Source organism: Salvia hispanica, chromosome 5 (assembly GCF_029641045.1).
Source record: "Salvia hispanica isolate PSC_SH4W2 chromosome 5, Shi_PSC_v1, whole genome shotgun sequence".
In the NCBI taxonomy this organism is placed as follows: domain Eukaryota; kingdom Viridiplantae; phylum Streptophyta; class Magnoliopsida; order Lamiales; family Lamiaceae; genus Salvia; species Salvia hispanica.
The window spans coordinates 28,107,018-28,130,535 of record NC_142696.1 but is presented as its reverse complement, the minus strand read 5'-3'; the positions used below and the strand labels follow the sequence as shown (position 1 = coordinate 28,130,535).

Below are 23,518 nucleotides of genomic sequence, written 5' to 3'. Positions count from 1 at the left end.
TGGGTTTGACTGGTAGCCTGAGAAATTTTGTTGGTTTTGGTTCGGTGGGTACTGGTTATACTGGGCAGGAGGGTTATACTGGTCGTGGTTTTGCTGGTACTGACTTTGGTTTTGGTGGTGGGTGTTATGTTGAGGCCCTGGGTTAAATTGGTTCTGGTTCTGGTTTTGGTTTTGGTTTTGGTAGTTTCGCTGATGGGGTGGCACATAGGTAGGGTTCGGGTTCTGGTTTTGAGAGTTTTGGTTTTGAGTATGCTGGTTTCTTCCTACCCAGTTAGATTGGTAGTCAAGGTTTGTTGGTCCGCGGTTGGGATATTGGTTCGGTTGGGGGTTGGGTTGAATTGGAGCCTGATTTTGGTTCTTATTTTGGTTCTGATTTTGGTTTCCATCTCCCCATCGGAAATTTTGGTGGTCCCTCCACGGTGCATCTCTTTGTTTCCCCGGAATCCAATTGCCGTTGGAATTGTAGTAACCTGCGGCATTCGCTTGCTCCACATCCGGCGAGTCGTCCGGCTGATCATACGGTAGTGCTGGGGCTTCCTGGCCTCCAGTTGGAGAAGGTGGTGGAGTGTTCTGTTTGATTGCAGTCAGCAGTTCCTTCTTTAATTCCTCCATCTTCAAGTCCATCCGTTCCTCCTGGTCAGTAGCCGAAGCACTCGCTACCCTTTCTCTGTTGTACCCATCTCTCGCGTTATCGTACGTCTTCTTCGCATTCAAAAGCTTGCGTAGCACCTTTTTGGCTTCACTCACTCTCAACTGGGTGAAATCACCTCCAGACGATGAATTTGCCAGATCCTTGGTTTCTTTGTTCATCCCCTCATAGAAGGTGTGGTGCACCTCTATCTCCTTCATGCGATGGTTGGGGCATGACTCCAGAAGGCTCATATACTTCTCCCAGTACTCGCTCAGGGTTTCATCATACTCTTGCCTTATGCACGATATTTTCCTCTTTAATGCACTTGTCTTTGTAGACGGGAAAAATTCAGCGAGGAATACTGACTTGAAGTCGGCCCATGTATTGATAGAGTCGGCTGGCAGGCGCATGAACCAAGTGTTGGCCTCTCCTTTTAGGACAAAAGGCAGGGCCTTCAATCTGTAATCGTCCTCGCTCGCTCCTGCTGGCCGCCTCTATGCCTTACAGATTTTGCAGAACTCATTTAAGAATTCGTAGGGTCCTTCATAACTCTTCCCACAGTAAGTCGGTAGAATTGCAATCACGTGGGGTTTCACATCACAGGCGGTCTGGCCTGGGGTGACCACTATGGCTTGTGGGGGATCTCCGTCGGCATGTGCGGTAAGTGTCGCGAGCTCGGGATCGTCCTCACCATGGTCAGCCATCCTCACTAGTGTCCTTACTGGTTGGGGTGGGATCTCCGGGAGCTGGTACTCTAGCTCCTCTTTTTCTTCGTCGCTACTCGTGCCTAGGTCGGACAGTGCTGTCGACAGGCCAGAACGAGTGGTAACGAGTATTGTTCCTCTGGGAGGTATCCTTGGTCTCCACTGGCCAGGAGCCGAGCCACTTCTCATAAACTGAAAACGAAAAGAAAAGAAAAATTATAAACAGTATGTACACCAAAAAGATCACACACAATAACAGGTATGAACGCCATCCATCCCCGGCAACGGCGCCATTTTGTTGTGGCCAGTTCCTGGTCCTCGATGGTTTCGCATATGGAATTGGAGTGTATCCAACTGATCAGGAAGAGATTCACGACCCAGCTGAGTCGTTGATACGACGACTGAGACCTGACTTCAACAAATTTCCTCAACCCACTTCTACTGATTAGTATAGCGGAGGTAAGGGTCGAATCCCACGAGGATGGACACGTTTAGATAACTGTGGTGACTTTCCTGGGTGTTTGGTTAGCTACCACGCTTGGGTTGAGATTTTACCTAGACAGGAAATAAGGAAGTACTCTACTGACTAGTAGGCGGAAAAATAACAGACATATGGGAGTGTTCGTGAAAGTAGGGGGCAAGGTGTATCAGAGACATACGGAAAGTAGACAGTTACTAAAAGAGGAAAGTTAGAAAACAAGGTGTATCTGATGGCTGGGGGCTTCTGACAAGTCTGGATAGTACCTCTGAAAAGTAGGGAACAAAAGTAAAAAGTAACTTAAAAGTAAAAGTGGTTCAAACTAAAGTTGATTTTGACGTTTTCTTCTTCACCAAGTATTGACAAAAATCATATGAACACAGACACCATAACTAAACTTCAGATTCATGAATTCAAACTTAAGACCCATCGATTAAAATGCTTAATCTTGAATTAAACGGTAACTGCAACTTTTACTTCTACTGACTGATATGCAAGGTGGTAATCACGGCGCAGAAAAGAAACTCATGCACGAAAACTTCACTAACTTAGCTACAACTTCGAATCAACTGCTCTCGACGAGAAATAAAACTTAGAAATTGAAAGCAATGACTAAATCTAACTTTCCTAGGCAGAATGAAACAAACTCGAACCAAAGTGAAATGCGAAATAGAAACTTCATAATGTAAAAGCTGGAAATTAACAAGGTACTTCAAAAGAGCAACAGCGATGAGTGTTTGCAAATAACTAGCAATGAACAAAAGTAAACTTTAAACTAAGAAAGCGATTAAGATTGTTTTTGCCACTCCGGGCGATGATACTACTATACTACTGCGATAACTGACTTGGATCCTTCAATCCTGCACACTTTAGCAACTGTTTTGCAGATAATACATGTATTTCACGACATACTGACCAGTAACCAAGGCTTAGAATACGACTTATCAAACTGCTCACACTTACCACATGCTTGTCCTCAAGCGTGAAGACAAACAAAAAAAGAAATACGTCGAATTCGAGCCTGGTTACTCCCCCTGACCGACTCTACCTAGCTAGACTCAAGACTCTGACGCAAAAGAAAAGAAAACACTAACGACACAAACACATACACATATAGTTAGCTTAAACACATAGAACATGCTATATTTTCAACCACCCTTCCCCTCGAGATCAGGTGCAATCCGGCCTTAGGCAGCCTTGAACTTCCGCCGCCCCCCTTTTCTTCCCCAGTCAGTATATTTGCTTGTCAAGATCACCCAATCCTAGGCCAAACACTAGGTTCACTCAGTCACTCATTCCTCACAGGGGATGTTAGGACTGTTTTTTTCTCAATGCTAAACCACAGATGTTTCGGACTCAGATCTCACATGCAGCCCCCGAAGGTCTTTAAGGCTTGTAATGGGGCTAGTGGCTTGTAGTGTTTGGGGTAGTTGTCCTTAAGGCTCTAAGTTCAAAAACTAACTTTTTATTTTGATGAGGGAGAACTGTGTGCATTCGGGCTTCTGGCTAGGGCTCCTTCTTTTGCTGGACAATTTCTGACATTGGCTTCCAACTGGTCAGTAGCTTCTTGTGGCTTCGCCACCCTTATTCTTTCTTCTTCCTTCGTCTTTTTGTGGTCAAGTATCTGCGACCATTTTCTTCAATTTTCTTCTTTGTGGCTTCGCCACCCTTATTCCTTCTTCTATTTTTTTGGATCTGGAAACTTCAGATCGATTTTCTGCTTCTTTCTTTGTTTTTCTCTTCTTCAGCTGGTTCCTTTTTGTATGTCCTCCTGGTCAGTTGCCTCCTTGCCTCATGCCTTGCACTCACACAGTTCCAGTGGCTGATGGTTTATTTCGGGGTATAAGTCAGGCTAGAAAGTGGGGTTCTAAGGGTAGTTTTTTTTTTTGTTTTTTTTATTTTTTTTTATTTTATTTTTTATGGGGGGGGGGGTTTCCTACTGCCTTCAGGGTTTGTTACACGCGGTCACCTTGCCCTAGACATCATGTGGTAGCCTCTCTTTTTTTTTTTTAGTATTTAGTGGAAAGTGGTTCCACCTTAGGCCTTTAACTCACCTTTTTAAGAGGGCTTTCGTGTCTGACCTAAGGGTTGGGTTTTTCCTTCATACTCGCATCATCTATACTGACTAGGGGTTACTGGAGGGGGTGGTTTCCGTTTTCCGGCATGTCTTATCTCCCTCAATTCCCCTCACCGTCAGTTCGAGGCAGTTGAGTTTTAAGCCCATTCATAAAACATAACACATAATTCCTAGACCTAACAAACCTTAAAAAGAAAACTAACATGTACTGACTTAAATAACACATATATACATGTCATACTGGCCATTAGCTCCCCCCTCTCACTTCACAAGTGTCTGCCCCAGATACGGGCTGTGAAGTGAAAAGTGGGAATGGCTAGTATGACGGACACACACTTATAACAAACACATATTATATCTAAAACTTCTCACACTTAGACTATGCAATAGGCTAAGTGGGAGATTTTCAGATATAAACATAGATGCACGAAACAGAACAACATATTTACAAACATGAAATATAAACATATAAACTCCTCACACTTAGACTACGCAGTAGGCTAAGTGTGAGGTAACATGCTCACGATTAAACACAAAGAAAAACATTATAACATATGCACCAAAGAAAAACATAATAACATAATAAAAGAAACACTAAAAAAATTAAAAAGAAAAACTAACTGGTCAGTTGGGGTGGTTCGATCAGATGTTCCTCCTGCTCCTTCTTGGGGCAGGGTTCTGTGCAGGTGGGTCCGTTGGTTCTTCCTCAGCAGGTCCGGTTTGGTTGTCGTCGTCCTCCTCTTGCTCATCACTTTCTTTTTCCTCAGGTCCGGTGGTTCCAGCTTCTTGTCCTCCATGTCCGCTTGGTCCGGCTTCGTTGCTTGCTTTTCCTCTTGCCAACTCCTTTAGTACGCTCTCCATCAGTGCTGTCAGTTTCGCCATCTCCGCCCGCGATTGTCTGTTCTCCTCAGCCAGCTCAGTCACTGCCCGCTCCAGATTCTCTTGCCTCAGCCTCTGCGCTTGGTCGATCGGGGCAGCTTGCACCTCCTGGCCTTGTTGTGCCCTTCCCCCAGGGGCTTCTCCCATTGGGTAGAACTGGGGTACTCCTTCTCTGTAGTATACCAAGTTGGTGCGAACAAAGAAGGGTACATCAAATAGGCCAGGAGCGTCGACCATGTACATTGGAAACAAGTCCTCTGCCTCCGTTATGATTATGTTGTTGCGCACAAGAGCTCCTAGGATGTTGCAGAGGGACAAGTTTCTGGCTGGGTAGGTGGCTATTACATGGCATTGGTAGGCTGTCCAAAATCCCAAGTGTAGTTTTCTTCTACGCTTAGCACACCACACTAGGTACAATTCTGTCATGGACGTTCTGGCGGCCGAGTTACTCTGCCCCAGCAGGTTGTAGCCTAAGTAAAGCTGCACCAATCTTAGCATGGAGTTGTTGAAGTGGGTGGATCTGGATTTTGTGGAGGCGAACTGGCCAGCATTGGGGTGGGTTAACTCCTCCCAGGCTTCCTGGGGCTCAAATTCTATATGACGCCTCGGTACCCCCCTCTCACGGCTTCTCCAGTCCGGCCCTATAGCCTCCTCCAGGCTACACATTCCCAATCTGACAGTCCATTCTATCAAACTCATCGACAGTTCACCACCGAATATCCTAAAGGAGATTGACACCTCGTCTAGGTCTGTGGTTACTTGGAACCTAAACGTGGTGAAAAACTCCTTCGCTAATCTCACGGATATCTCTAGGTCCCTATTATCTAACAGCCACTCAAAGCCCAATGCCTCTATACTGGCCAGGAAAGAATCACGAACAGACAACTCATCCAAAGAGGGTATATGGAGTACCTTTCCGCATTTGACTTGCTTGCTACTGTCATCTTTGTCGTCAAATGCATCTTGAAGCTTTTGGGTGTCGAAGTGCTTCATGTCCTCCATAAGCTCATCGGTGAGCGTTACCCTCCACCGCCGGTACACGATCCTTTCTACCAGAGGGTGGACTAGTTCAAGGTGGTTGTCTGGGAGCTGCTGCTCGTGATAGTCTTCTCCTTCCAGAGAGATATCACTCTCTGAGTCAGAATCCTCGCTGGAAGTGTAGTCTGTGTCACTTGATCTCTCTTTCTCTTCTGGCTCTCTGATCACTATGCTTGCATTGGCAGTGCGCTGCTTCTTCTTTACTTGTTTCTTCTTGACAGGGGCTTTCCCCTTCCTCTTCCTTTCTTGAATGTACTTAGTCTCTTCGACATCCATTGCCTCTGCTTTCTCGTCGGCTCGTGTTGAAGTGTCCTCCTGGGCGGTAGGCTCGGCCACCATGCGGGTACTAGTATCACTTCTTGTTGCCTCCTCCCGACCTACTGACTCTGATGCGAGGTCCAGACCCTCAGCCACCTTGTCAGTATTTTCCTCCTGGTCAGTCGGCGTTGCTGATACTGTCCCTGTTGCTAATTGGGTGTCCTCCAGGCTAGCATTCGAGGGCTCCTCCCCAGGTTTTGTAGGAGTAGTCTTCTCGGCATCACTCGAAATCTCCACTGCATCTGCGGCGGTGTTTGCTCCTGCCTTGTTGGACGTCCACTTTCCCAAACATCTCTGTGACACTCTTTGGGGTTTCTGCCTTTCCGCCTTGGGGTCGTTTTTCAACACTAGCCTCCTCTTTACTGGTTTGGGTTTAGTCACCACTGAGGCTTCCTCTTGAGGTTTTTCTGGGTCTCGTCTCTCCTCTTCAAGTTGTTCGGCTCTTTTCGGTTGTTCGTCTGTCTTCTCCTCTACTGACTGGTGGGCTACCCCTTCCGACCTTTCCGCTTTCTTTGTTGCTTCCTCCTTCCCTACTGCCTGGGATGCGAGGTCCAGTACCTCAGCCACCCCTTCAGGGTTCACCACGATTCGATCCCCTTTACCCAAAACCGCTTGAAATTCTTCCTCTGTCATTATCCCTTGCTTCCTGGCCGTTTCGTTCAGATCTATCTCCTCCTTCGCTGCATCGATATCTGCTTCAGTGGCCCTAATCTCCTCTGCTTCATCCTTCTTGCTCTCGCTTGCCTTCCCTCCACCTTCCTTATCTTCCGTTTCTCCCCAGTTGGGATCTTGATAGGCGGAAAGAGGGCTGACGTCCAGCGGCTCTGTTTGGTGTGTGAGAGAAGGGTGGGAGGGTCCTGCTTGTGCAGCAATTGTTGGGGAAATATTTTCGGACGTCGGAATTAAGGTTTTTGGGGTGGTGGTGGGTGGATTTTCTGTGGTTATGGTTGGGGTAGGGTTTGATGTCGCCGGCACTCCTCCGGTTAAGCGAAATCCGGCTAGGGTTGCTGCCCAGTCTCTGTTGGGGTCCTGTTGGCTTAGAAACGCAGCCAATGCGTCTAAAGAAATCATCGCCGGGATTTGTGTCATCGGCGGTGGTTGTGATCGTTGTGGGCTTGGCGGCCTTGATTCGGCTGCTGTCTGGGGTTCAGGCGAGGCCCCGCTGGCGGCAGATGCTCGGTTGACGGTTGCTTTCTTCTTTGCCATGGTTGTGCCGGTCTGGTTTGCGGTGGTTTCTGTAGTGGGTGGTTGTTTGCGGAGTGGGGGTGGTGGTTGTGAGAGATAGAGTGCAGGTAAGGGTTTGTAAAGTGAAGGGGAGTAGGCGGTGGGGTGTTTTATAAAGGGGTGGGCAGTTGAGGGTTTTGACCGGTTGTAGGCGGTCGCTCGGTTGAGACGCTTCGTGTGGGAGGCGGTTGTGCTTGCTGACAGCCGATTGGACGTTGCTTGTCACGTCCTTGCCTCACGCGCCTCCCAGCCTCTGAACTCGCCTGCAAAGCTGCAACACGCCCAAAATTCAAACTTTACTCAACTCCCTCTTCTCAATTAGCTAGAAATAGAAAAAGTAGATAAATGGCTCTTTAATATAATTCAGAGTTTCACCCAAGTGGCATTCTCGTGGTCAGTACGAACTCCGAATTAATAGTTAAGATCCGAAAAGAAATCTTTTTGTTGTTTTTCTTTCTTGACTTAAATTAAAATAACAAATATTTACAATATTTACATCCTTACTAAGGGTATTTGAAGTTTTACCCGGTCAGTAAGTACAATACTATGCCGCTGACCAAGTGAAACTTCAAACCCCTTTTCTACTGATCATTTAGACGCTCTTAAAGTGTAGTGGAATTTCTTCCACTACACACACTTCTTCATTTTCCCTATATATTTTTAATCTATGTCCATTAACGACAAAAGGTTCGGAGTTAGGGATACTCCCTGAAATCTCGACCGCTCCATTAGCACGTAATGCAGTGATAATATAAGGTCCTGCCCATTTTGATTTGAGCTTCCCAGGCATCAGCTTCAATCTTGACTGGAAGAGTAGTACTTTCTGGCCAACTTGGAGATCCTTGGTTCTCAGATTTTTGTCGTGCCACATCTTTGTTTTCTCCTTGTACCACATGGCTGAGTCGAATGACTCCAATCTCAGCTCTTCCAGCTCTTGCAGTTGCAGCTTCCTTTCCTCTTCACAGGCCTTAGCATCCACATTAACCTGTTGTACTGCCCAGTATGCTCGGTGCTCAATTCCCACTGGCAAGTGACACATCTTCCCAAAGACGATGCGATAGGGGGACATCCCTATAGGAGTTTTGTATGCTGTCCGATATGCCCACAGAGCATCTTCCAACCTTATGCTCCAATCTTTTCTGGAGGGGTTGACTGTCTTCTCTAAAATGCTCTTTATTTCCCTGTTTGAGATCTCTGCCTGCCCGTTGTCTTGGGGGTGGTAAGGACTGGATAGGCGGTGATGAACTCCGTACTTCTTCATCAATGCTTCGACCGTTCGGTTGCAGAAGTGAGTCCCTTGATCAGAGATAATTGCTCTTGGTATCCCAAACCGGCTGAATATATGACTCTTGAGGAACTTGGTGACTTCTTTAGATTCACAAGTGCTTGTGGCCTTGGCTTCTATCCATTTCGACACGTAGTCAACTGCCACTAAGATGTAGGAGTTTCCATAAGATGAGGGAAAAGGACCCATGAAGTCCATACCCCAGATGTCAAACACCTCACAAACTATTACTGGAACTTGCGGCATTTTATCCCTTGCGGAAATTCCACCGGTCAGTTGGCAACGGTCACGACCCTTGCAGAACTCGTATGCATCTCTATTCAGGGTTGGCCAGTAGAATCCGCTATCTAGTACTTTTCTAGCAGTCTTCCTAGGTCCGAAATGCCCTCCACATGCCAAGGAGTGGCAATGCGTCAGTACATCCTGTTGCTCCCAGTCAGGAGCACATCTTCTAATGACCTGGTCTGCTCCTGCCTTCCACAAGTACGGGTCGTCCCAGAAATAATACCTTGCCTCGCTCTTGATCTTTATCCTCTAAGCCTTTGTTACGTTTGGCACCATTGGCAGCTCTCCTGTTACCAAGTAGTTTGCCAAGTCCGCATACCAGGGTTCCTGTCCCACTTTCTCCTTACCCTTGGTTGTTGCGTCCTGACCAGTAAGTCTCATCACTTCTTCCCAATTGATCTTCCTTGCGGAGAAAATTACTTCACATAAATGCTCTTCCGGGAATCGATCCCTTACATCTTCATTGTTCCCTTCTTGTATTATTCTGCTCAAGTGGTCCGCTACCTTGTTCTCGACTCCCTTCTTGTCTTCTACCTCCCAGTCGAATTCTTGTAAAAGCAGCACCCATCTGATTAGTCGAGGCTTTGACTCCTTCTTCGCAATGAGATACTTGATCGCCGCATGATCAGTATAGACGATGACTCTGGATCCCAGTAGGTACTGCCTGAACTTCTGGAACGAATAGACAACCGCCAACATCTCCTTCTCGGTGGTGTCATAATTCCGTTGGGCTTGATTCAGGGTTTTTGATGCATAGAATATCACGTACCTTTTTCCGTCTATCTTCTGACCCAGCACGGCCCCCACTGCATAGTCACTAGCATCGCACATCACCTCGAAGGGGTGATCCCAGTCAGGAGCCTGAATAATTGGTGCATAAATCAATTTTTCCTTAAGGAGGTTGAAAGCAGTCTTGCAATGCTCATCAAAGATGAATTCCACCTCGTTTTGGAGAAGCCTGGTGAGTGGTTGGGCAATCTTGGCGAAATCCTTGATAAATCTTCGATAAAACCCCGCATGGCCAAGGAAACCTCTTATTCCTTTCTGATCAGTAGGGAAGGGTAGTTTGGATATGACATCCACCTTAGCTTGATCCACCTGAATTCCTTTTTCTGACACCACGTGTCCTAGGACAATTCCTTCTGTAACCATAAAGTGGCATTTCTCAAAGTTCAAGACCAGACTCTTTGCTTGACACCTTCCTAGCACCATATCCAAATGTTGCAAGCACGAGTCGAAAGTGTCTCCATAGACGGTGAAATCATCCATGAAGATCTCTATACAATCTTCAATCAAGTCCGAGAATATGTTCATCATGCACCGCTGGAAAGTACCAGGGGCGTTGCATAGGCCAAATGGCATACGCCTATACGCATAGGTTCCAAATGGGCACGTGAATGTGGTCTTATCCTGGTCCTCCGGGTTCACATAGATTTGAAAGTATCCACTGTACCCATCCAAAAAGCAGAAATACTTCCTCCCAGCCAGTCGCTCCAGCATTTGGTCTATGAATGGCAGGGGGAAGTGGTCCTTCCTGGTTGCAGCGTTCAGCTTTCGGTAATCTATACACATCCGCCAACCAGTAACTAGTCTGGTGGGCACTAGTTCATTCCTCTCATTTTTAATCACCTGGATCCCTGACTTCTTGGGGACCATATGGATTGGGCTAACCCATTCACTGTCTGGCACCGAGTATATAATGCCCAGTGAGAGCAACTTCAAGATTTCCTTCAGTATCTCTTCTTGCATGTTTGGGTTCACCTTTCTTTGAGAGTCCCTATGCACCTTGGCTCCATCCTCTAGCCTAATGTGGTGCATGCAGACGTCCGGGCTTATACCTACCAGGTCCGTAAGGCTCCATCCAATAGCCTTCTTGTTTTTGCTCAGCACGGTCAGTAGTCTTGCCTCTTGTTGTTCAGTCAATCCGTTGTTGATGATTACGGGGAATGAGTCTTCCTCCCCTAGGTAGGCATACTTAAGGTTTGCTGGCAATTTTTTCAACTCCAATTGCGGGGGTAGTGTGTCTGTAGGTAAAGGGTTCTTCTCTGAATCCTCCTCTTGTTCCTGTTCAGCATCTGATTTTTCCTCCCTACTGGCCGGTACCACGGCCCCTACGGATCCTGCTAGCTCTGACTTCTGACAGAATTCCATAATTGCTTCCTCGATCTCTTCGTCAGTCAACCCTCGGCTACTGATCAGATCACACCATGCGGCTGCTTCCACATCAGCTTGGGCATAGACATCCAAGGCTTGGAGTTTTTCCTGCAATAATTCGGTCTCAAGAAAATCTTGGACTAGGGGGTCAATTACATCAACATAACATAGATTTTCAGAGTCTATAGGTCTCTTCATGGCTTCGTTGATGTCAAAGACAAATTTCTCACCATTAAAGTCAATGCATATTGTCCCTTCGGCCATATCCACAATTGTCTTAGCCGTTCTTAAAAATGGTCTTCCTAACAATATCCCGCTAGACTCCCTAGCTTCTGGTTCACTCATTTTAATGACATAAAAATCAGCGGGATAAGTAAAGTTCTGTATCCTGACCAGCACATTTTCTAACACACCCTCAGGGTTAATACACGACCTATCAGCCAATTGGATTAACACCCTAGTATTTGACAATTTTACCCCTTTTAACCGATTATAAATGGATAGCGACATAACATTGATAGATGCTCCCAAATCACACATTGCATGCTCGATTTTCACATCTCTAATCGTATGGGTAGGGTAAACATATCTGGGTCGGCTCTCTTGGGTGGTAGCTTCTCCTGTAAAATGGCCGATGCTATTCCCTCCACCATGATCTTTCCATCTTCCTGGGCCTTCCCGGCTATAAACTCCTTTATAAACTTCCCCAGAGGGGGCAGTCTCACGGCTTGGAGGAATGGTATAGTGACATCCAGCTTCCCAAAGATCGACATGAAATCCACCGGGTTTTCCTTCTTCCTTTTCGTCACAAACCGGTATGGAAACGGTTTTTCTCCCTTAGCCTCTCCAGTCAATCCTTGTGGATTTCCCGTTTGGATTTCCCGTTTGTGCCTCCCGGGTTCGCGGGTCTGATGTGGGTATTACCCCTCCCGGTTGCTCATTCCCAGGTTGTGTTTCTCCCTCCTTTTCTTCCACGGTAGGCTTCTTGTTTAGAAAAAACGGATCCTCCATCTGAGGCAGAGGTCTCGTTAGCTCTTCTGCTGGAATGACGTCGCTCAGCACCCCTTCTCCACTTGACTCCCCGACAGGGTTCTTAAGCTGAGGTCCGTTGTAAGCTGTTCCCGACCGCAGTGTAATCTTGCTCACATTTGCCTTTTCCGGTATATGGACTGTAGATGGGAGTTTCCCTTCATTTCGCCCACTGAGTTAGCGAGCTGGGCCAACTGCCTGTTCATCATATCCATATTTGCCCTATGCTCCTTCTGGGCACTTTGCATTCCTTGCATTATTTCATTACTGGATTGCAAGTCATTTTTAATGCTTTGCTGTGAGGCAAGCATCTCTCCCATCATGTCCTCCATAGACCTCCTCGACCTGTTTGGGTGATGGAATTGGTTCGAGCTCTGATGCTGGTTATACTGAGGTGGTGGGTTTGACTGGTAGCCTGAGAAATTTTGTTGGTTTTGGTTCGGTGGGTACTGGTTATACTGGGCAGGAGGGTTATACTGGTCGTGGTTTTGCTGGTACTGACTTTGGTTTTGGTGGTGGGTGTTATGTTGAGGCCCTGGGTTAAATTGGTTCTGGTTCTGGTTTTGGTTTTGGTTTTGGTAGTTTCGCTGATGGGGTGGCACATAGGTAGGGTTCGGGTTCTGGTTTTGAGAGTTTTGGTTTTGAGTATGCTGGTTTCTTCCTACCCAGTTAGATTGGTAGTCAAGGTTTGTTGGTCCGCGGTTGGGATATTGGTTCGGTTGGGGGTTGGGTTGAATTGGAGCCTGATTTTGGTTCTTATTTTGGTTCTGATTTTGGTTTCCATCTCCCCATCGGAAATTTTGGTGGTCCCTCCACGGTGCATCTCTTTGTTTCCCCGGAATCCAATTGCCGTTGGAATTGTAGTAACCTGCGGCATTCGCTTGCTCCACATCCGGCGAGTCGTCCGGCTGATCATACGGTAGTGCTGGGGCTTCCTGGCCTCCAGTTGGAGAAGGTGGTGGAGTGTTCTGTTTGATTGCAGTCAGCAGTTCCTTCTTTAATTCCTCCATCTTCAAGTCCATCCGTTCCTCCTGGTCAGTAGCCGAAGCACTCGCTACCCTTTCTCTGTTGTACCCATCTCTCGCGTTATCGTACGTCTTCTTCGCATTCAAAAGCTTGCGTAGCACCTTTTTGGCTTCACTCACTCTCAACTGGGTGAAATCACCTCCAGACGATGAATTTGCCAGATCCTTGGTTTCTTTGTTCATCCCCTCATAGAAGGTGTGGTGCACCTCTATCTCCTTCATGCGATGGTTGGGGCATGACTCCAGAAGGCTCATATACTTCTCCCAGTACTCGCTCAGGGTTTCATCATACTCTTGCCTTATGCACGATATTTTCCTCTTTAATGCACTTGTCTTTGTAGACGGGAAAAATTCAGCGAGGAATACTGACTTGAAGTCGGCCCATGTATTGATAGAGTCGGCTGGCAGGCGCATGAACCAAGTGTTGGCCTCTCCTTTTAGGACAAAAGGCAGGGCCTTCAATCTGTAATCGTCCTCGCTCGCTCCTGCTGGCCGCCTCTGTGCCTTACAGATTTTGCAGAACTCATTTAACAATTCGTAGGGTCCTTCATAACTCTTCCCACAGTAAGTCGGTAGAATTGCAATCACGTGGGGTTTCACATCACAGGCGGTCTGGCCTGGGGTGACCACTATGGCTTGTGGGGGATCTCCGTCGGCATGTGCGGTAAGTGTCGCGAGCTCGGGATCATCCTCACCATGGTCAGCCATCCTCACTAATGTCCTTACTGGTTGGGGTGGGATCTCCGGGAGCTGGTACTCTAGCTCCTCTTTTTCTTCGTCGCTACTCGTGCCTAGGTCGGACAGTGCTGTCGACAGGCCAGAACGAGTAGTAACGAGTATTGTTCCTCTGGGAAGTATCCTTGGTCTCCACTGGCCAGGAGCCGAGCCACTTCTCATAAACTGAAAACGAAAAGAAAAGAAAAATTATAAACAGTATGTACACCAAAAAGATCACACACAATAACAGGTATGAACGCCATCCATCCCCGGCAACGGCGCCATTTTGTTGTGGCCAGTTCCTGGTCCTCGATGGTTTCGCATATGGAATTGGAGTGTATCCAACTGATCAGGAAGAGATTCACGACCCAGCTGAGTCGTTGATACGACGACTGAGACCTGACTTCAACAAATTTCCTCAACCCACTTCTACTGATTAGTATAGCGGAGGTAAGGGTCGAATCCCACGAGGATGGACACGTTTAGATAACTGTGGTGACTTTCCTGGGTGTTTGGTTAGCTACCACGCTTGGGTTGAGATTTTACCTAGACAGGAAATAAGGAAGTACTCTACTGACTAGTAGGCGGAAAAATAACAGACATATGGGAGTGTTCGTGAAAGTAGGGGGCAAGGTGTATCAGAGACATACGGAAAGTAGACAGTTACTAAAAGAGGAAAGTTAGAAAACAAGGTGTATCTGATGGCTGGGGGCTTCTGACAAGTCTGGATAGTACCTCTGAAAAGTAGGGAACAAAAGTAAAAAGTAACTTAAAAGTAAAAGTGGTTCAAACTAAAGTTGATTTTGACGTTTTCTTCTTCACCAAGTATTGACAAAAATCATATGAACACAGACACCATAACTAAACTTCAGATTCATGAATTCAAACTTAAGACCCATCGATTAAAATGCTTAAACTTGAATTAAACGGTAACTGCAACTTTTACTTCTACTGACTGACATGCAAGGTGGTAATCACGGCGCAGAAAAGAAACTCATGCACGAAAACTTCACTAACTTAGCTACAACTTCGAATCAACTGCTCTCGACGAGAAATAAAACTTAGAAATTGAAAGCAATGACTAAATCTAATTTTCCTAGGCATAATGAAGCAAACTCGAACCAAAGTGACATGCGAAATAGAAACTTCATAATGTAAAAGCTGGAAATTAACAAGGTACTTCAAAAGAGCAACAGCAATGAGTGTTTGCAAATAACTAGCAATGAACAAAAGTAAACTTTAAACTAAGAAAGCGATTAAGATTGTTTTTGCCACTCCGGGCGATGATACTACTATACTACTGCGATAACTGGCTGGAAAGGCGAACTGATGACTTCTCCGGCAGACTCTTGGACGTCAAGTGACCATAGCTGTGGCGAGGAACGAGAGGTAAGATAATGCTGAAAGATGGATCTTCTAGAGAGAATTCTACTAAGTGTGTTTGTCAAACTCCGAACCGAACTGCGCTCCCTTTCTCTCTCTCCAAGTGGCTTCTTTTATAGGGAGGCTTGCCCTTGCTTTTAGGGTAGACTTCTCCCGCACTTTGACCTTTTTGCCCTTGTCAATGATCATCCCAGCTATCCTCCTTCTCCATCTCGAGCCTTTTCTCTGGCATGCATTCTGGTCAGTATCGCACCCTTCTAGTGCCCTTTTCACTTGCGTCACCCGAATCGTCACCTACTGACTTGGATCCTTCAATCCTGCACACTTTAGCAACTGTTTTGCAGATAATACATGTATTTCACGACATACTGACCAGTAACCAAGGCTTAGAATACGACTTATCAATGTCCCTCCTGTGGGACTTGAATATGGGGATGTAATGATCGTATACTTATCCATACTGTGAGGTGTTTATTTTTGGGCGCTTATGATGATTTCTTTTGTTGTCTAAAAAATGCTTTGTAAAAATGGCGGGAATATGCTTAATTGGTTATGATTTGCTTTTGAGTGAATTTCTTGTTTACTTGTTCAATGCCAATTCCCAGTGAGATTTGAGCCAAACATTCGTTTGTGTGTGATTTTATCAAGTACTTGTTATTTCTAGAACTTGCTCCTAATCATTTTTAAGTCTACATAGTGAATTTGAATTTAGGAGATGACGTTAGGCATTCTTTGATTTTTCCTTCACAAGTGTAGATATTTTGTCTTAATCCTTAGTCAGCCCTCCAAGCCTAAAAAGTGTCGATTGTTGATTAATTGTGATAAGTCTACAAACATAGAAGCACATATGGGGCGTTGTACGAAAATAAGGGAGGTATAAGCTAGACGAAGTCTAGGGAAAAAAAATCAAATAATTTGTGGAGGCATAAGCTAGACGAAGTCTAGAGGAGTTTTTGGTTGAGTTTTTAAATAAGTGGGATTTGGAAGGGAGGAAGAAGTTCGACAAAGTTGTACTTATCTGAGATTTGTATGGGAAATGGTTTTTGTTTGGGAATCGTAACCAAGTGATACACGAGACAGTAACTCAAGGTAATGTTTAATTGATCTTTGCATACTTCCATGCTACTGCCTTTTTTAATTCATATTTGAAGCAAAGCCCAATTTCACCTCTTGTATGAGTTTATTGTCGTGATCTTCTTCTTCTTATTTGCAGAAAAATAAGGTTTCAAGTTTGGGGGAGTTGATAAACTCATGTTTTAGTCGGTTTAATTGGTCAGTTGAGGTGCTTAATGTTGAGTTTTGATGCTTCAATTGTCTATTTCCAGCCAATTATCCTATATTTTGGAGTTTCATGTGTTTGTTGAGTGTTCTAGGATAAATAGATGAAAAAAAGGCAAAAATTCGGCCGTTTGTGCAGAGGAGGAAGCAGAGCCATCAAAGAATACACCCGGCCCGGTGAATTTATAGTTGAAAAATCATATCCGACCGGGTAAGATGGAATCAGCATATATGGGTCAGAGAAGGGTCGAAAAACGACACCCGGCTGAGTGGATTTCCAGCACAAATATCCTACCCGGACGGGTAAGTCAGTTTGACTGGTTTGACTTCTGAAAACGCGATTTTTGACGGAAAAATCATGAGAAAAAGGCTAGGGTTGCATTCGATGAGAATCATTCTACACTTACCGCCTCCAACACTCACACGGACCTCCAAGAACACTCTGAGAGAGACAATTGAAGATTGAAGACTTCATTCCTAGATTCATTCCACATGAGTTCTTAGTATCCATCTCTTATGTCTTTCATTCAATTCTTTGTTTCGAACATGGTTTTTGTGAAGAACATGAGTAGCTAAACATTTCTTGTAGAATTCTTGGTGATGATGCATTTATTTCATAGTTTTTATCCAATTAATTTTGTTCTTACCTTGCTCTTGTAGTTATTTGATTATTCTTGGGTTTATTCATTTCAATTGCTTCATCACCACTTGATTGTGTAGAATTAATTAGATTAATCGGGAGATGAAATAATTTATCAGGAAATAAGAATAATTCACACCTTAATGCAATAAAACTCGGGAGAGTTGAGGTCTTGAGTGGGATCTTTGACCTAATCGAGCTTTTGGGAGTTAGGGATTTTAGGATTAGAAGTGGACTTCAATCCTAGCACCTAATCTACAGGTTTCTCACCTCGGGAGGGGGTTTAATCTATATATGTGGTCGACTTAGTAACTCTAGAGACACCCAAAGGTAAGGCAATTTGATTGGATAAGAACTTGGAATTGTGCATTAGATCCTTGAGTTCTACAATTTTTCCCATATTATCTTTTCACTCCGTGTTTATTTGCTTTTACTTGTTTATTTACTTACTATATGCTTTTATTAGTGTTAGAAAAAACCAATAATTTCCTGATTCTCTAGATAGTAGTCAACATTTGTTCGTGGTAGTTAAGTTGATACAAATTTGTCTCTGTGGGATATGATACTCTTGCTTGCTAATTGCTACACTGTCCACGTACACTTGCGGGTAAAACTAGTGTTAAAATAAGCCGAGTCAGTGTCCAAATAGTATATGGGACTGAGTATGTGGTAGACAGTCTATAAATTTATTCCTCGTGTTCGATATCCCTTTACCGACCTTTAGCTATACTAGATCTACCATGTATACTTGCAGGTATTTTTAGTGCTAATAAATAGTGCATCAAAAAGAAAAATCAAGAGGTCAGTTAGATTATCCATCAAAATGAGGTGTGTATAAATCACACTTTTAATTTTACATATGTTATGTTGTTGGTTGTTATGTGCTACATTGGAGTGAATATTTGAAATATAGAGTGGAATATGATATGGATATATGATTGGTGCAAATGATATATTTATATACAGTATTGGAAGTATTAATTGAGTATAATATGGATATGTAGTTGATAGAACTAATATATTTTACACATGGTGTTAAAAGTGTATGAATCATATGATTAAAAAGGATCTGTGACGGTCTTGCCCTAGATCTGAAAATACAGAGGGACCTACGGGTCGAAAACAGAGGGACCTTCGAGTCAAATATAGAGGGACCTATGAGTCCAATTACAGAGGGACATTCGGGTCATAGAGGAATCCCGGGCAGATACCAAACTTGATCCGTCACAGAATAATAAAAAGGAACATGGAACATATACACATGAATATGAAATTGATTATTTATATGTTGTGTATGATTTTGATGATATGTTTTATATATGATATTATTGAAAGAACATGAATCATATGATTAAAGAGGATATGTGACGGTCTTGTCCTAGATCTGAAAATACAGAGGGACCTACGGGTCAAAAACAGAAGGACCTTCAGGTCAAATATAGAAGGACCTATGATTCCAATTACAGAGGGACCTTCGGACCAAATATAGAGGGACCTATGAGTCCAATTACAGAGGGACCTTCGGGTCATAGAGGAATCCCGGACAGATACCAGGCTTGATTTGTCACAGAATAATAAAGTGAACAGAGAGGCATGTGCATATGGATATGAAATTATTTATGATATTTGATGTTTATGATTCTATGTGTTGAAGCCTAATACATGAGAGCTTTTTGTAATTATGGCATTTGGATGGTGATGTAATTAATATATGATTTCATTACTCAAATTGGTATTTATTTATTACAAGTATATATGTGAAAGAGAGGCTGAGGTGTGACAGTTTAAGTGGTATCAGAGCAGGGATATGATCTCATTGAGATAATTGCATCTGTACGTATTATATGAAATAGGTTTATCATAAGTTGCATTTGCATTTTTGACAAGTCAGGAATATAGACATTCTTGAGCATGTGTCACTGGGGAGTGAAGGATCAGTACCCTTGCTTCCATTTATTTATTATATAAGTATTTTATATAGTTTTATGGTATCACATGAAAATAATTTGATCTTGTTTGATGAAACGAGAAGCACATGTACCATTGATAATGAATTTTTGTGAACTTGTATATAGAGTGGGTACTTGCGTGAATCCTTGAAGTTGAGAAAAGTTTTTCATTTGTGTTTCTAATTCAATAGCTTTGTTGGATATGTGAGCATAATAATGAATTTTGCGGACAAAATTCTTAAAGGGGGGAAGAATTGTAACATCCCGACTCAAATTATGCTATCTTTTACATATGTGTAAATAAATTGTCTTAGTATAACATATATATTAAATGAGTATTATATAGGATAATGTTAATAAATGGTGATTGTGGTTAAATATGGTTAGCATATATTTATATGTGAGAAATTTTATATATATATAAACATGTAAATTGAGTGAAGCACTAAAATTCTTTGAATTATTATGTGTATATACGTAGTATATCACATGCATGCAAGTAGTAAAGTAGATATGTAGTGCGTACATATAATTTAAATCAAAAAAATAGTATATGCAAAATAGAATGGTAACATGTGTGTGCATGGAATATTAATATACAAATGAAATAATGATAGGTGTCACAATAATAGGTGTACGTGTGTCCAATTTTCTTAATCATCACTTTTCTAATTTAAAAGAAAAGAAAAACATGTAAGGTCGGCTATTATATTTTAATCCATGTTAGATGGATCAAGGAGATTGGGAATTGATTCTGTGAATATCTTTTATCATATATTAGGCTATCAAATTAGGGTAAATCTTTACCTTAAATATTGTATCCCTAAGCCTATTTAAAGGCGTGTAAACATTGGTGAACATAAGTTGAATAAGAATGATATTTCAACATGGCATCAGAGTAAGGCTTAGAAAATCATCATAGCCCCAAAATAAAATCCCAGCCGCCGTTAAGGCAAACCAAAACCAAACCAAACCATGGCAGACGACGACGATGTTAAACCCAGAAACACAGACGACTCCAAATTGAGAGTAAGCAAAAGTGTTACTGTTGCGGTCAAGCTCAACGGAATGAATTATCAGTTGTGGGCTCGACTGATGAAAATTCAGATCGGAAGTAGAAGGGTGCTAAAGCACATCACCGGCAATCCACCACCACCACCACCAGGGGCGGCCGGTTACACGGATTGGGAGGAGACAAACTTGATCGTTTTCTCATGGATATTGGACAATATCGAAACTGATATTATGATCGACTTTGCCCATCAGCAAACTGCCCAAGCTTTATGGGAAAGCTTGGCCGTGACGTTCGAAAGCTCCGCTGATCCGTACCGGCTTTACGACCTGGAGGAGAAAGCAGGACAAATCACACAAGGAGAACAAGATCTCGAATCATATTGGCGGCACTTACACGGGACATGGATCGACGTGGATCGATGCCAACATCAACCCATTGATTGCTGTGACAAAGGGATCGGGCAGTTCCGGCGGTACAGCGAAACACGACGGTTGTTCAAATTCCTAACCGGCCTCCACCCGCGATACGACTCAATTAAACGGGACATTCTCAAGGAGACTCCTTGGCCCTCAGCGGAGGTCGCATACGGTATGGTCAAAAGGGAAGTTGCTCGGCTCAAAATTATGCCGGCAACAATCACAGATCCAACCGGTGCAATCAATGATTCCGCCTCATCATCAGGCGGCGTAGGTCTCGGCTTCGCTGCCCGAAACCAGCAACGAAGTGGAGCCCCATCTCAACGCTCCAGTGCGCCAGCCACCGCCAACCGCCGTCCGTTCAAACAAGACAAATCGAAGCTTGGGTGCTCTCATTGTGGAAAACAGAAGCATACCAAAGAATCATGCTTCTTGCTCGTCGGATTCCCGGAGTGGTGGGACGAAAATCAGAAAGCCAAGGCAAGATTGGCAATCGGGATAAATGACGGTGGAGGAGGACTGTTTCTAGCCGCCGGAGCGGGCAACCAAGAGGCCGCCGACGCTCGCGGACGGCAAGGAGAGAACGGGAGAGGAGAAGCGGCATTAGCCGAGTTTCAGAGAGGAGGAGGCGGCGAAAATCATGGAGGTAAAGGATTGGGGTTTCTTAACCCTAATCCTATTTCTGAAAGTTCAATTAAGTCCCCCAGAAATGATATATTACAGATTTTACCCCATGACTTGCGTATATGCGCTTCGAAACTTGGAAATTTGCATTCTGTACCCCATGCTAATAATAGTGTGCAATTAAAACCTGTGGATATGCAAAATTCGAAAAAGGACCCCGGGATTTCAGAAAACCCTTTTTTAAGCCATAATTACTTTGCACCCTTGGAAAATGTTCATATTGCTTGTATGGCCCAGAATGTGCAAAACAGTGCTGAAAGTGGGTGGATTTTTTATTGTGGGGCTACAGATACCATGACATATGATAGGAATGACTTTTCTACCTTTAGTGAATCAACTAAAAACCAAATACAGACTGCTGACGGTGAATTAACTTCTGTAAATGGGAGTGGAACTATTGAAATCTCTCCAAATTTGAAACTCTCGAATTGTCTTTATGTGCCAAAATTGTCTCACAAGTTAATGTCCATTAGTCATGTGACTAAGGAGCTAAATTGTACTCTATTGATGCACCCAAATTTCTGTGTTTTACAGGATATCAGGACGAGGAGGATAATTGGGCGTGGCACTGAGCGTCAAGGCCTCTATTACGTGGATGAGATAGCTCACCAAGGTGGCGCTGCGATGCTTGCTCACAGATCTGCCGATAGGGAAGCTTGGCTGTGGCACCGAAGAGTGGGACATCCTTCTGCGGGTTATTTTAAATTGCTTTTTTCAAAATTTTCTCAGTTTAAAGACATTTCTTGTGAATCTTGTGTTTTGGCTAAAAACCATAGACAATCTTTTAAATCCAGTGATACGCGTGTTAAAGATATTTTTTTACTTATTCATGCCGATGTGTGGGGCCCTGCGCCTATTACTGGTGATCATGGTTTTAAATATGTTTTGCTATTTGTGGATGATTGCACTAGAATGACTTGGGTGTATTTTTTGAGAAATAAATCTGAAGTGTTTGAAAAATTTGTCATCTTTTTTAAAATTATTCAGACACAGTTTCACAAAACTATCTCTATCCTTAGGTCAGATAACAGTAGGGAATTTGTCAGTGGAGACATGGGAAATTTTTTTAAAAAACAAGGGTTAGTTCATCAAACAACTTGCCCGTACACACCCGAACAAAATGGGGTTGCTGAAAGGAAAAATCAGATTCTTCTTGAGATAACTCGTGCCTTATATTTTGACTCAAACGTCCCCAAATTCCTTTGGCCCGAAACTGTTGCTACTTCAGTATATCTTGTTAACCGTCTTCCCACAAAAATACTTGACATGAAAACGCCCATCCAAGTACTTTCAAAAATGGCAAAAATTCCTGAACCTCTCACCCTTCCGCTTAAGATTTTTGGGTGCTCTGTCTATGTGCATATTCCGAAACACGAGAGAACAAAATTTTCTGCATGTGCGATTAAATGTGTTTTTCTTGGGTATGGAGTTAATCAGAAGGGATATCGGTGTTATGATCCATCTTCTAGGAAAATAATTACTACCATTAACTGTAACTTCCTTGAGTGTGAATATTTCTATCATACCCACCTTCGGGGTCAGGGGGAGTGTAGTAGAGATGTGAGTATAGGTGGACCCCAAAGTTGGTCGGTACCTCAGCCAAGTAACTCTGAGGCGGAACCAACAGAACAAACTAGTGCCACCGCCGAGCAGGTCACATCTACTATGGAACCTCCTCAGTCAACCACATCTCAGTCTAATTCTCCTCCAGTGATATCCGAGGTAAATCCTAGATCCGATCTTGAGAGTACAGTTATTGCTTCTGACATTTCTGGTGTAGATGAAATTACCGCAATTGATGGTGACACTGGTCGGTATATTCTTCCCTCACGAATAAATCGTGGGGTTCCACCAAAGCGATACAGTCCTGAGAGAATAGGAGCCAAGAGCAGATACTCTGTGACAAATCTTGCGAAAGCCAAGATACTATATGAGGAAGAAGAGATTCCCCAGACTGCCGAAGAAGCTATGAAGATAGCAAATTGGAGGAAGGCGATGTTGGTATAAATGAAGGCACTAATGAAAAGCAAGACATGAGAAGTGTGCTTGAAACCAGAAGGTGTACGAACAGTGGGATGCAGATGGGTCTTTACCATAAAGAGAAGACCAGATGGGTGAATTGAGCGGTACAAGGCAAGGCTTGTAGCCAAGGGATACACTCAAACTTATGGGGTTGATTATGCCGAGACCTTCTCTCCAGTTGCCAAGATGAGCACAATCAGGGTTCTATTTTCCGTTGCAGCAAATAAGGAATGGCCGTTACATCAGTTTGACGTCACCAATGCATTCCTGCATGGTGAACTTCCTAA

General features: G+C 43.9%; 1 protein-coding gene across 1 annotated transcript; it reads left to right on the top strand.

Moving 5' to 3' along the window:
- The first annotated feature begins 20,069 nt into the window (after positions 1-20,069).
- Positions 20,070-23,216, top strand: LOC148926582 (uncharacterized). The gene is made up of 2 exons (XM_089059179.1): positions 20,070-21,903; positions 22,990-23,216. The coding sequence occupies exons 1-2, from the start codon at positions 20,070-20,072 to the stop codon at positions 23,214-23,216; spliced, it is 2,061 nt and encodes a 686-aa protein (XP_088915305.1).
- Positions 23,217-23,518: the final 302 nt, after the last annotated feature.